This window comes from Eumetopias jubatus, unplaced genomic scaffold (genome assembly GCF_037043125.1).
Source record: "Eumetopias jubatus isolate StellerSeaLion01/CBP00866 unplaced genomic scaffold, mEumJub1_p1.0 scaffold_15, whole genome shotgun sequence".
Lineage (NCBI taxonomy): Eukaryota > Metazoa > Chordata > Mammalia > Carnivora > Otariidae > Eumetopias > Eumetopias jubatus.
In genome coordinates this window covers 21052419-21066378 of record NW_028274821.1, presented here as the reverse complement: position 1 = coordinate 21066378, position 13960 = coordinate 21052419, and the positions used below count along the sequence as shown (strand labels likewise).

Here is a 13960-nt window from a genome sequence, read left to right as displayed (position 1 = left end):
TTGTGATAGAAAAATGAGACCAATATCTTCAAAAATCTCAACCACACAACTGAAAGTAGTCAAAAATAGTTACCCACTAACTGGTAAAGCCCAGCAAATCATTCTGTAAATCTCAAAGAACCCACCACTAGATTGATTCAAATCATTTAGAGACCTTCTAAGCCATTCCTTCATCTGTGAATTTGAGTCCTACCTTGATGGAGTCTCTGTCTATAGGCCAAACAGCAGCAACATAGGCGGTGGGAAGAAGGAAAAAGAAAAGTACCAGTTAGTTTACATAAAATCATACATTTATCAAACTTGATCTCTGCTAAATAATAAATGGCACAGATGTCATCTTTGCAGTAAAGTTAATTATTAATACTGTTCGACCAGATCCACAAAGTGCCAATCTACCTCTGACACAATTTCAGAAACCGAAGCTGGATATTCAGATTATTTATACTCCTTTTTGACTTGTCCACTTAAAAAAAAAGTGTTCTTAGTCATGTTTCAGCTCTGCTTCATAGCATTAAGAAATATTACAGTGTTTCCAACATCGGAGATGGGAAATTTATGTCTGTGATAAAAATCATTTACCCAAGATTATAATTCACAGTAATGACACTGAAACAGGAGTAGATATGAGGTTTTAATTATAACCACACCTTTTAACTAATGAACCACCCATGTGCTAACTAAATTCCCACAAAGGAATGCTGGGAGACACTTCTTCATTTGCTTTTCTGCCAATTACTAATAAAAATTATTAGTAAGCACCATACAAACATACAGTCACATCAAAATATCTCTGAACCATTCATATACTTTAATGGAGGGAGGAACCCAATCTAGAAGGAGCACAACTGTCCTTTAAATCAATTATTTGCATGAACAATTGTGTTGTTTTTATAGGAAGAAATGAGTTAATTTCATGCTTCTATTTCTTTTTTTTAAGATTTTATTTACTTATTTGTCAGAGAGAGACAGCGCACACAAGCAGGGGGAGCAGCAGGCAGATAGAAAAGCAGGCTCCCTGCTGAGCAAGGAGCCCGATGTGGGACTGGATCCCAGGACTCTGGGATCATGACCTGAGCCAAAGGCAGATGCTTAACCCACTGAGCCACCCAGGTGTCCCTAATTTCATGCTTCTAGACAGCCTGTGTGAGAGAGGTAGTTAAACCAAGAGATTTCATTAATCTGGGCTGCACTTTCTCAATTACTAAGACTACTAAAATTGTTTTCTTACCTGAGAGATTTTTACTGCACCATACAGGCTGATCTGATTTATAAATAATAATTGACCGTCAAATTATCAAGTGAGTCTTTATGAGTAAGTCCTTCCCCAAAACAGAATAGGTCAAAATTAGCTATTAATGTCACTCACAATTTCAAACACAGAGAACTGTGGGATTTCATTACTGATTTAGACTTGGGGAACATCAGACGCAGCACAGGATCAAAGGCAATAACCAGGAAACAGGACCCCTTGCCTTTGGGGACTGCATTCACTGTTGCCAACCACTAGGGGATCCTTTGGAAAAAGATTGCTTCCAGTCATTCATTTACCTTCCAGCAGAAATCCTTTGTGTAGTCACAGGGAAAATTAAATCCAGAGACAGAATAAACAACGGTATCTGGAACCCACCCTCGATGGCAGGCAGGTAACAGCAGATTGACGACATCTCGAGAGAATCACTCACCTCTTTGGTGATCATTGTCATGGTGCTTCTTCTCATCTTTAATTGGCAGGTGGGACTGGCCTCCCAGGGCACTAGACAGGGCCAGAAGCCCGGCGCTGCTCCCAATGGGTGGAATGGCAGGGGGCTGAAGCCCTGAAGGGTGTGGGGTCAAAGGCACCGGCAGACCATGTCCATGTGATAAATGCTGGGCCTGGAGTTGTTGCTGCTGTGAGGAATGAGACAAAGATATTGAACTTGTTCCCTATACCCGTGCCCCCCTTGCAAAAGAAAAGAGGTGCAAAGAGATCCTGGAAAACCCAGCACCCACGAAGGAAAGATTTATCCTTCATGTACAGATTTTTCAGAAAGGGAAGGAAGGGGAGATGTAGAGTGGAGAAATGCTCTTTTTTCCTTAGATTTGGGGATTTTGCACCATACTGTAAGGAACTTAATTTTTAAATAGTGAAATTAGCTAAGTACCTTTGAATAGCTGAAACTCAGATTTCTTCAACGAAATGTCTGTATTTTGTTCTCCCAAACATACGGCCTTGCTATCGTACATTTCTAATCAAAACATATACGTGACTAACTGTTAAAGCAGTTATGTTGAACAAAAAAAGCTGAAAATTGAGAAAATTAGTGTTAAACAGTTCTCCCAGAACCGCTGCACAGCATGCAGTGAGAGTTAATTTGAAAGAGAAAACCTGAATTAACAACCCAGAAAAGGAAACTGGTTGCAGCCACCGTTTTAAGCCCTTTAAGTGTCCTCAGCGGTACTTGAGCAAATTACTAAAGAAAATCTAATGTAGCAAGGCTGGGGTCCTCCTGTAGGCTTGCTCAATAATGCTGAAATAATTGGGCACTCTGTGCACGTTTAGTGATGCTCGAATGGAAAGCTAGTGGCCGGCCCTCGTACTCTTCTCCAGCGGCCGCCTCTGTGTTGTGACAGGTTTATCTGAGTGGGACTGTGATGCATGCACCAGTAACTGTGCTGACGAGAGTTTAAAGTCATTTTCCCCAGCACACTGGCAACACATGGAGAAAGCCCTCGAGAGGCTGGAATGGGAGGTGCCTGACCTCAGCAGAGGCCGCATCATGCTCAGCTACAGGAACTGCTCTGGGCAGGCTTTGCTGCCACCACCGGGTGCAGAGGAGGAGGGGGAGGTGACGGAAGGACTCGAAGTTAAGTACGTCCCTCCACAGGCACCCCCTTCCACTGGAGACCCTGCCTAATGGTGTTCCAGGAGAACAAGTGCTGAGGAATTTGCAGACTAGCTTTTGTAGTGATTACATTTTAATTAATGCCTCCAAGTGAATCACTTGTCAGATCTATCCTATGATAGCCCAACAGTCTTCTAGAATCTTCCCAAGTAGGACTGTGGATGCTGCTCCCCTTCACCGATAAAAAGGATCTTGAAATGCCTTTTTTTATATTTAAAGAAAAGACTTCAAAGAAAGAAGTGAATTTTTTCTCCTCCCCCAAATCACTTTTATTTCCTTCCTCTTCCCCTCTACCCACCTTCTTCCTGTGTCTGACTATAAAAGTCAAATTATAGCACTAATTAGCTCTTTTCTCCAATTGACCTGCAACCATCTTCTGGCTACATGCACTTAAAATATAGCCAATAAAGTACTGACACTTTTTTTTTAAAGTACTAACACTTTTAAAGAAAGTTCACATATATAAAATCGAAAAATCGGAGCAGTGATCCAGATATTCCACCAATCAACGCCCACCCTACAGTCCGGCAAAGCACTAGCTAACTGGGTAGTTCAACACTGTGTATTTCTCCTTTTGAGGAGCCAAAATCATAGTTCTTTATGTACTGTAACTCAGTTGTGACCAAAAGTATGAGCACATGATCATATTTTCTAAACGAGCAGAAAATAACGTCTATGAAGAAAACAAGGCCTTTAGGTAAATATATGGCAAATTTATTTCAAAACCTGATTCAACTGCAATCACCAGAAACTGCTCCAATTCCCTTTCTCCTCTAAATCTCCTAATACTTCATGTGTATGGGTTGGGCCCGCAGCCACTTTGTACCTCAGAGCAGAGTTCAATTGGCAGGCATTTATTAAGAGCTGGCAAATGTGTCTCTCTTATCACCCTTCCTAGACTCTAAGCTCTGTGAGTCTATATCTGACACAAACCCTAGCTACCTGCAGGTGCTGAGACTCAGAATACCTGGGCAATTCTAAAATATGTACATCGATTTCATTAGACATTAAAAAATAAAAGACTCAGCCAAAAACAGTACCTTCAATGATCCAGGTGTTTCACTTCTATTTTTCTCTCTCAGGACAAAAAATAAGCACTATCACCCTTATTTTTCTACCCAACCAGGAACATTTCAAAGGCAGAAAAGATACCCCGAGTCTGTTGCACACATGCCATTCATGGTAGAGACTTCCCGAGAGCCTCACTATCCCACCTCAAAGTATCTCTGACACTAGCTTCTCCTCTTCTCCCCATCTGTCCATCTTTGAGGAAGGAGGGGCCCTTTTCCTTTCTGAGGCCAAGACCCTTCCCTGCCTACACAGGCTGTGTCAGCTGTCCATCCCTCTTCCTTTCAGTGCTGTTGATTCTCCAGGGCTCTCCCCCACCTTCAGTTGTTCTGTCACTGATTCTGTCCTTCTGCTAGCTAGCTGGATACCAGCAGCCCTAGGGTTTTGTTTAAGATGAATTGCCTAGTGAACGCCAAAAGAACTTGGAGTAGCACTTTTTCAGGAGGGAAAAAAACACTGTATTTTAATCACTTTTTGTGTCCTCCACTGCCCCAACACAGTGCCCTGCACATAATTGCCACTTGATAAATGTTTGTTAAATTTAATTAAAATAACCTTCTTTTGCCCTCTTCAGCTACTGGCCTAATACACACACACACACACACACACACACACACACACACACACATATCCTTCACTTTGCAGAGCCAAACTTCTCTAAAAACTAGTGTAAATTTGCTCTCTCCACTTCTCAGGAAGACACACACACACACACACACACACACACACACACACACACCCTCTTTCTACACACACACACACACACACACACCCTCTCCACTTCTCAGGACACACACATACACACACACACACACTCAGGAAGACACACACACACACACACACACACACAGCCTCTTCCTCTTTAGCCCCCTATAATCTGGATTCCAGACCCATCCTTCTCATGAAACTGATGACCACCCAGACAGCAATTAGCTCAAGATTTTACAATTTTCTCTCTGACATACATGCAGCCATAGATAGTATATCCTCCTTGTTGAAACTTTCCTCTACCTGCTTCAGGAATACCACAATGATCCCCAAGTCCTCTCTTTATCCATCTGAATGCTCTGCCATTAGCTTTCCTTCTTGGTTTTTTCTTCTCCTGCTCACTAAAGAGGAACAGTCCTTAACTTTTTGCTCCTCTCCCATGCTCTGGTAGCCCTGGTCTAACTTCTTGCCAGCCAACTCTACTTGGCAGCCCAGCATTACGTTAAAACAAAAATGTTTAACACAGATGCCCTAGGTAACTTCTGCTGGTTCAAGTTAACCAGCAGCCATTGATTTGTTTTTCTTCTGTGCTCCTACACCCTTAATCACCAAATCGGATCAATTCTCAATTCCTTGTGTTTCTACCACCACCATACCCATCAGACCCTTATCATGCTTTGATTTGAGCAAGCCTCCATTAGCTCCCTTGAATCCCAATGAATTCCCATCCTGCGTCACCACTGGCATCTCTTGAAACAACCTCACCCTTACCTAACTAAGCTGTTAGGTCATCCATCCTAGCTCACCTCATGTTCCAACCGTTCTGCAAAGGCCTCTCAAACATCCCATGCATCTACTATTGCACAGGATTCCCTGTATCATTCACTGGCATAGGCTGCCTTGAAAAGGTACTGTTATTCAACTTTTTATGGCTAAGAAGACCTCTGCCTTGCCAGCAAGACTGTGAGGTTTTGGAGAGAAGAGACCAGCCTCTAGCCTCTGCAACCCTGGCACCTAACTCACCACTATTTAGTCATATGTATTTAGTCATACATTTAAAGCTTTTGATAAATTTCCACTAAATATGAAGAGAGTTCCTATATACCCCTTACCTGGCTTCCATTAAAGTTAATATCTTACATAACCACAGAAATTATCAAAACTAAAATATTAACATAGTGCATTACTATTGACCAAACTACAGACTTTATTCAGATTTCTCTAGTTTTTCCACTAATGCCATTTTTCTCTCCTAGGATGCCACAATGCATTGAGAAGTTTTAATGTTTCACATGTTATTATACCAAAATTATAAAGCCCTTTCATAGATCTTAAGAATGGCAACATCCAAATTATAGTCGCGTTGGTGAATAGAATATGCCTTGAACTTAGGAGAGAAAAAAGGAATGAGAAGAAATGAACCCATTTCACAGGTCAACTACTATACATACAAAATATCAAACCAAAAAAGCATACTCAGTAGGGCACCTGGTAGAAAGGAGTAATCTTTATCAAGTATTTAAAATACAAAATTATAAAATAAGAATGCAATTAAGTAAGTCACCAAAAGATATATGACAAAAATGTAAAACAGATATAGAAAAATAATTTAGTATGTTTTAAAATGCTTACATCAATCAAACAGACTACTTTCTGTATTAGGTGGTCATTTTTAAGCTTCTTTGAAAGTTCACACTTAGAAACTATCCTAGAAATAGAATGCCAGATGCACACTGATAATGACTCCTGATCAGTCAATAAAACAAACATATAAGACGCCATCTTCTTTAAATAAAAGCAGTGAGTCACCAACAAATCAACTGAACCCCACCCTTTCCTCGATTAAAATATAAAATGGCTTCAATCTATCAAATTTCAAGTAACATTTAAGAATTCAACACAAAAAAGACTCTCTGTCAAGTCTTCTCATCGAGAGAGGAAAACTCAAAGGGAGAGAACTCAGTTTCACTGGCTATTATTCCAGAAGCTGAGAGTAGCATAACTTAACGGACTGCCCTACAACACAAGGCAAGCTTGCTGAGGTTGCCCCATGGCGTCCTCGGCCTCTGGCCTCTGCCCCATCCGTGTTAATTACAGAGCAATTAACCTGCGAGGTTTACTACTTTATGCTACTACAGTCATGCTAAGAAACGTAAAACCTCTTGCTTTTTAAAGACGGAAGGAAAGGAAATATATATTCAAGAGTACATGGTTCAACACTGACTTGTTAACTAAAATAATTTAAGACAAATCACCATCTAATTATAAACAAGCAAGTTAAAAAATGATGACTTTATAAGAAAAAAAAGCCAAAAATCAAAAAGAAGGGCACAGACTGTAGTACCAATTAAACATTAAAATAAAATACACTCTATGTAACCATAACTGAGAAAAACCTACTGAGAAAGATCCATATCTTGGAAAAATTCTCACTGAGCTCCCCAGGCTGTTACTATATTTCAGTTACTTATTTAAAAGGGGGGGGGGGGGAGAAAAAAAAAAACAAAACCCAAAACACTCTCTTATCTCAAACCACAATACAAAATAAAAATCCTTTTATTTTTCCTGGTCCCCCTGATGGGCCATTCAAGAGAATAAACATTAAAGCGGAGTGAACTTTAAACTTAGACAAGTAAGCATTCCATTAAGATAATTAATTTAATTTTGAAAAATAGCCAGTAATTACTTCTGAAAATATACAGCAATGAGGTGGTAGACATAGCCTCAATTCTGTTAATAGCTTTTTACTGGAGTTTCTATAACAAAGAATTACTTCCCTGCAGTTTCAAGTTTGGAACAAAGGGTAGGAAAAGACCCATGAGTAAATTAGGTTCACAGGAAATGTTTTTTGAAATGTTATCTTTCTACAAAAAGAGGAATTATTTTTTCAAAAGATTTTATTTATTTATTTATTTATTTATTTATTTGAGAGAGAGAGAGCCTGAGTTGGGGGGGCAAAACGGGGGGGGAGCAGACTCCCTGCTGAGCTGAGCAGGGGGTCCTACACAGGGCTCCATCCCAGGACCCCTGAGAGCACGACCTGAGCCAAAGGCAGACGCTTAACCAACTGAGCCTCACCATGCTGAGAGAGGTAATGGGGGACCCAATGACCTTGACTGAGAAAAGCTGGGAAAGAGGCAGCAACAGACTCTGAAATGGAGTAGCAAGCCCACGGAAGGGCCCAGGACTGGGCTGGTATCTACACCCTTTGAACTGTGAAGATATCCTTTGGTAAGGATGCTATCTGTCGGGGCTGGGCTGAGTTTGAGAAAAGAGATGCTGAATGGTAATCAGTGATGCCATCAGAGCCACCAAGCTGGAGTCATTACCATCTATGTAAGCAAGAGCCAGTCACTTAACATTTCTGGGCCTCAGTTTCTTCATGTAAAAACTGGGAACAGTTTTAAAATCTCTCCCCTGAGGGTGTTAGGGGAATTCTATGAGATTGTTCACATAAAACCCTTAGCACAGGGCTTGGCAAATAATAAACAGTAAATGGTGACTGCTATCACTGGACAAAGGTATCCAAAAGTCCGTCCATCCACACACACACACACACACACACACACACACACACACACACACACACGGGGGTGGGGACGTGGGGGGAATTCTTCTTTACAGAATATTAATTTAAAAGGGAAAAGAATTTAAAATTTACCACCTCACCACTCCAAAGGTATTAACAGCATCAACCAAGGCTAAAAACCAATGGGTAAGAAGTTGTTGGGGGTCAAGTGATTCACTGTCAAAGCATCACCCCACAGATTACCAAGCTTCACCAATAAGGTGATACAACTGTAATACTTCACCTGAATCTAAACATGAGGAAACAATCAACAAATCAAGGTTGTGAGACCTGCCACAAGACTGGTCTAGAATATTCTAAAATGCCCAAGTCATAAAGTAAATGGTTTGGGGACTGTTCTACCTTAGAGAAGACTTGTAGAGACCGAGGAACAAAGACATTTGTGAGTATGAGTCACAGAAGCCGAGGGGAAGCTGCTAGGAAGATAAAGTGCTTCCACAGACATTTTGTGTACTGGAGAATTGGTAATACAAACAATACCCTGGATTTACGGATGTGTTAACCGTTACCATCCTGATTTAGGAAAATACCCTCGTTCATAGAAGATGCATGCTGATGTATCACGAGGTGAACCCATCATCATGATGGCCTCTTCCTTTCAAACAGTTCAGCACACATGCAAAAGACAAAATGTTAACTGGTTGAGTCTAGGTGCTGAGTACACACTCTTGATTTTACTATTCTTTCCACTTTTCTATAGTTGTTGGGATGGGAAAAATAGATGTGCCCTTCTGGACAGAAGATTGGGAGGTCTTGGGGCACCTGGGTGGCTCAATCGGTTGGGCGGCTGAATTCGGCTCAGGTCGTGATCCCAGAGTTCTGGGATCCAGCCCCGCGTCCTCGGGCTCCCTGCTCAGCGAGAGCCTGTTTCTTGCTCTCCTCCCCGCTTGTGCTCTCTCTCGCTCAACGAAATAAATAAAATCTTTAAAAAAAGAAAAAGGATTGGGAGGTCTTTTTTTTTTTTAAGATTTTATTTATTTCAGAGGGAGAGAACACACAAGTCAGAGGAGGGGCAGAGGCAGAGGGAGAAGCAGACTAGACTCCCCTCTGAGTGGCAGCCTGAGTCCACCTGAGTCAAAAGCAGAAGCTTAATGGACTGAGCCACCCAGGTGCCCTGGGAGGTCTTGCTTTTAACAAATACATCTGCAAAAGCCAGTAAGTGAATATATGGTGAGAAGCAATAATAAAAAGAACTTGCAGTTTAACTCACAAAGTGATAATGGCAAGAAATGGAGGGGAAAAATCCCCCAAATCTGACTATTATGTTAACTTTCCCATTGGAGATCCTGTTAGAATTTTTTCTGAATTGGTCCAAAGTTTACTAGGAAAGGTAGTTCTAAGCAAATTAATAACAGAAATACCATTTCCTGGAAACTTCTTTAAGCTTAAAAAAATTTTTTTAGAGATTTTTTTATCTATATCTTACTGAAACCAATGTTTCTATTTTGTGTTTTAGTCTTTAAAGTCACTGAGCTAGGAGATCTTCCTCAGGAAATTTTCTTTAGTTATATCAGAGTACTTTAAAAAAGTCAAGCTGCATTTAAAAAGGCTATCTACTTTAGATTCTTCAGTAATCCTGCAACTGACCTTCAAAAGTAGAATGAATTTCAGATGACACTGAGATGAGCTGCTTTCCAACATTTTGACCAAAACTCATGTGTATGAGTGTGGACATGCAGGTATCTGCATAGAATACACATGTCAATAAAACAAAATTTTAACAATACCAAATAGTATGTGTAGCTCCCCGTAATATTTTCTATTCTCTTCTACTTTTTAATAAAAAATGTTGACTATGGCTCACTGAATTGATTTCACTGCACACTCATGAGTCTGACTTACCATTGGAAAAACACTGAACCAGGTTGTGATATTGTGACTTACAGTAATTATACATTTAGTCTTTGTCCACTATTTCTAGCACAGAGAACCTTGAGATTTCCTAAGCAATGAGAGCAGCAAAGGTGTCTTTTGCTATGTTAATGAGGTGACTTTGGGGGCTGGTTGCTAGGAGAACGAACTGCGTGATTAGAGGGTTAGAACTTCAGCCCCACTCTCTGACCTCAGGGGAGAGGAGTGGGCTAGAAACTGAGTCCCATCGCCAGTGGCCAATGATTTAATCCACCATGCCAAAGCCTCCATAAAAACTCAAAAGTTTGACAGGGTTGGGAAAGCTTCCCAGCTGATCAACACATGGGGAGAGCTGGAGAGAATGTGTACTAGGAGGGCAGGAGACTTCATACCCTTTCCCCATATTTTGTCTAATGCAACATACTCTATCATCTGGTTCCTGAGTTATATCTTTTTCATAAGATATGGCCAATCTAGTAAGAAAGATGTTTCTCTGAGTTCTGTGAGCTGCTGTAGCAAATTAATAGAACCCAAGAAGGAACTGTCGGAAGCACAGGTGACAACCTGGACTGAAGAGGAGGGGATAATGGTGGTGGTGGGAAGATGTCTTGCCTCAGCATCCTTGCTGAGGCAGGATGCTATCTCCAGAGAGATAGTATCAGAATTTAGTTGAATTACAGGACACCCAGCTGATGTGAGAGAATAGCTGGTGGAGTGGGAATCCTCCCAACCCGCAGGGATGGGCTTTAGAATCTTATAGGCCAAGAGCCACACATGTGAGTCAGTAGATTTTATCAGCATCAAGAATGAAGCACAAGCCCCCACCATCCAGTCCAGTGCCGCCCTATGGGGACCTTTCTTAACTAGGGAGGTCTAACCCTAGGAGGTAAGCGATCCTTCATAAGAATCAGAAGAGACTGCCCCTCTGGGGAGGTGATTTTTGAACTAAGATGTAAAAAGTAAGAGTGAGAGCACCTTGCAGAGTGCTGGGAGAAAGGAATCAGTTAAGAGAGAAACATGTGCAAAGGCCCAGAACTGGAAAAGGCCCTGAAGTGACCAAGGAAGCAAAACGACGTCTGGTGGGAGCCCAGGGAGCAAGGAAGAAGTATGGTAGAACAGAAATATGGGAATCAGATCATGGACAGAAAGGAATTTAGACTTTGAAGAATAAGGAGATCTTTAGGCCATGGTGAGTTTTTCTGGTTTGTTTTATCTTCCAAATTGAACTTTTAGTTTGTCCTTAATGGATATAAGCTGGATTATAATCATTTGCTGGCTATATGTGTTACCAGTATCTTCTCTCAGTTTCTGGGGCCTGTCTTTCCATTTTCTTTAGGATACCTTTTAGTGAACAGGTGTTTTTAAATTTTAACTAGGTAATATTATCAATCTTTCTTCTTATGGTTTGAGCTTTCTGTGACCCATTAAGAAATACTTCTCTACTCCAAGATAAAGATTCTTCCTGTTTTGTTTTTTCTGAAAGTTTTAAAGTTCTGTCTTTCATATGCTTTTTGGATTGACTCCTGCAGATGATGAGATAGGTGCACACAATTTCCTTTCTTCCACAAGAATAACCAACTGTCCCCTCAGTAGTACTTACAAGTGGCCATCTTTCCCCTCACTGATCCGCATGCCCCTCTGATGTATATGAATGGATCTATTTTTGAGTATTTATTCCACTGGTTTAAATAAAGACGAATCAGTATTGCAAGCTAGAGTATTACATAATTTTAAAATGTTTAAAATACATGTGAGACTGGGAGAGTGGCCATGATGAAAGGAGAGAGACCAGCTGGGAGGTAATACAGGAGCTCAAACCAAAAACTAATGATGACTTGGATTAGGGTTGTGGCAGTACAAGCTGCAAAGAGTAGAAGGAGTGAAAATAAATTGAGGCTGCATGAAAAGATATGGTTATGAAAAAAAAAAAAAGAAAAGATATGGTTATGGAAGGAGAAGGGCATAAGACTAACTGAAGGAATCCAGGATACTTTGGTAACACCAGGTCACCAGTAACTGGGTAGATGATTGCACTGTTTACTCAGATGGGGCAGAAGTGAGGAGGAATGGGCCTATAAATACAATTTTGCTATGTAATTTTCCTAAGTACCTTATTTTTATAGAGCAGTTTTAGTTCACAGAAGTTATAACTTCCTTAGATCAGAAGAGCCATGTGTGTAACGAAGAAGAATAAAAAGAAATTAAAAGTCACGCAAAATCCTACCAGCCAAAAAAAACTCATGTAATGATCAAGTCCATCTAGTATTTTTTTCAATGCATATATAAGCATTTTAAGACACAAATAACATCATGCTATCTTGTAGTTTAAAGTTCTTCTTCTTTAGTGCGTATCAAACTTTTTCCCATATCCCTAAGTAATACTTTGACTGCATCATTTGTAATGGCTGCATAGTATATGCCATTGTATAGATATATGAGTTCATTTAAGTGATCCTCAATCGTTTGGTTCAAGTCTAGGTTGTTTCCAATTTTGATGTATATATGGAGTCACCATGGTATTACAAAATATCAGTTAAGATAGTTTCTCAACAAGTTATAGAATACCCAAATCAAAGTGTCCTGAGTAACAGAGATTTTTTTATTTCCCACTTAACAAGTCCAGGGTTAGTCGGATGACCTGGCCATATCAAGGTTTTGTGTCAACATCTCTCTGGCTCTCATGGCCTTTCATATCCCATTTCCACACCAAGATGGCTGCCACAGCTCCAAGCATTAACTCATCCTCACACCACCATGTTCAAATGCAGAAAGAGAGCCATTTTCTTTTTCTGGGTCTTACTGTTAAGGAGAAAAAGATATCTCCTTATAGCTCATGGACTTGGATAGGGTTACTGGCCCACAGCCTGGCTGTGAGGAAGGCTGAACAGAGCACCTGGATGGTTTAGCTTCCACAGCAGGAGGTATAAGCTCAGCCTGCAAAAATCAACCAACAAAACCTGCCCTGACATCTATCTTTGCTCACAGTCCAGTCTGAGGCTATCAGCTGAAAGAGACCGCAAACCACCTCTGAGCTTTTAATCCAAGTAGGCAGCAGCTTAAAATTCTTGCAACAGTTCCTTCTCCCAGATATTCGTTTGTGCAGAGAAGTATCTACAAATTGCTTATGGTCAACCCAGAAATACCCAGGGGGAAATAATACATGACTGCCACTCTGCTTCAGAGCTACAGTGGCACTGGCCCTGTTGGTCAAAGAAGATAAACTCTCCCCCTTTTTATAAATCTACCAAGGGAAAACAATGTATGAAAATCACAAGGGACAGAATGCCTGTGGAACTGCCTTAAAAAGGGTTCAAGAACGTACCATTCTGAGTTTTCCTTAAAAGGTTTATGTGTAGGGGTTAGAATTAACTCTCACTTATGAGGTCAACATGACTATTTCAGTGTGCAGTATTACTGCATCCCACAAAGCAGCTGTTACTCACAAGCAGACTAGACAAGACTTTCTCCAGATGGGAGAAATGAAAGCAGGAAAAAGGTACAATTTATCATAAGACCGGGAAATAAATTTCAAATAGGACTCCCCCAAATATACTGGCAATCCCCACGGACTCTTCTTTATGTGCCCTCTGACTGGCCACTGGCCCTCTAGGGTCCTCCCCCACCAGCACTCCCTTCCTCAGCCACTGCTGCCTGTAATTCGCTTACCCTCACACATCTGCTTTCACTGGGTAACTACTACTCCAGTGCTTGGTTCATGATTTAATATTAACATGATTTATCCATCTTTGGATCTACCCCTCCCATAAAATCATGAGCACCGAAGAGGCAGGGACCAGTTTTTAATTGTCATTGTGTCTCAGAACTTTAAAGGGTGCTGGTATAAACAGGAAACTAATAAAGT

At 40.8% G+C, this 13960-nt stretch overlaps 1 protein-coding gene across 9 annotated transcripts in view; it reads right to left on the bottom strand.

The window, feature by feature from the left end:
• The window catches only part of TLE4 (TLE family member 4, transcriptional corepressor), a 141722-nt gene that overhangs the window by 68122 nt on the left and 59640 nt on the right, over positions 1-13960 (bottom strand). For 5 of the 9 annotated variants that reach the window (XM_028090373.2, XM_028090377.2, XM_028090375.2 and 2 more), the window contains 2 exons: positions 1683-1887; positions 194-210 (listed from right to left, as the gene is read on the bottom strand). In XM_028090373.2, coding sequence (XP_027946174.1) covers positions 194-210; positions 1683-1887 — 222 coding nt within the window. The remainder of the gene's footprint in view (positions 1-193; positions 211-1682; positions 1888-13960) is intronic. The other 4 variants (XM_028090374.2, XM_028090376.2, XM_088018915.1 and 1 more) reach the window with 1 other exon arrangement.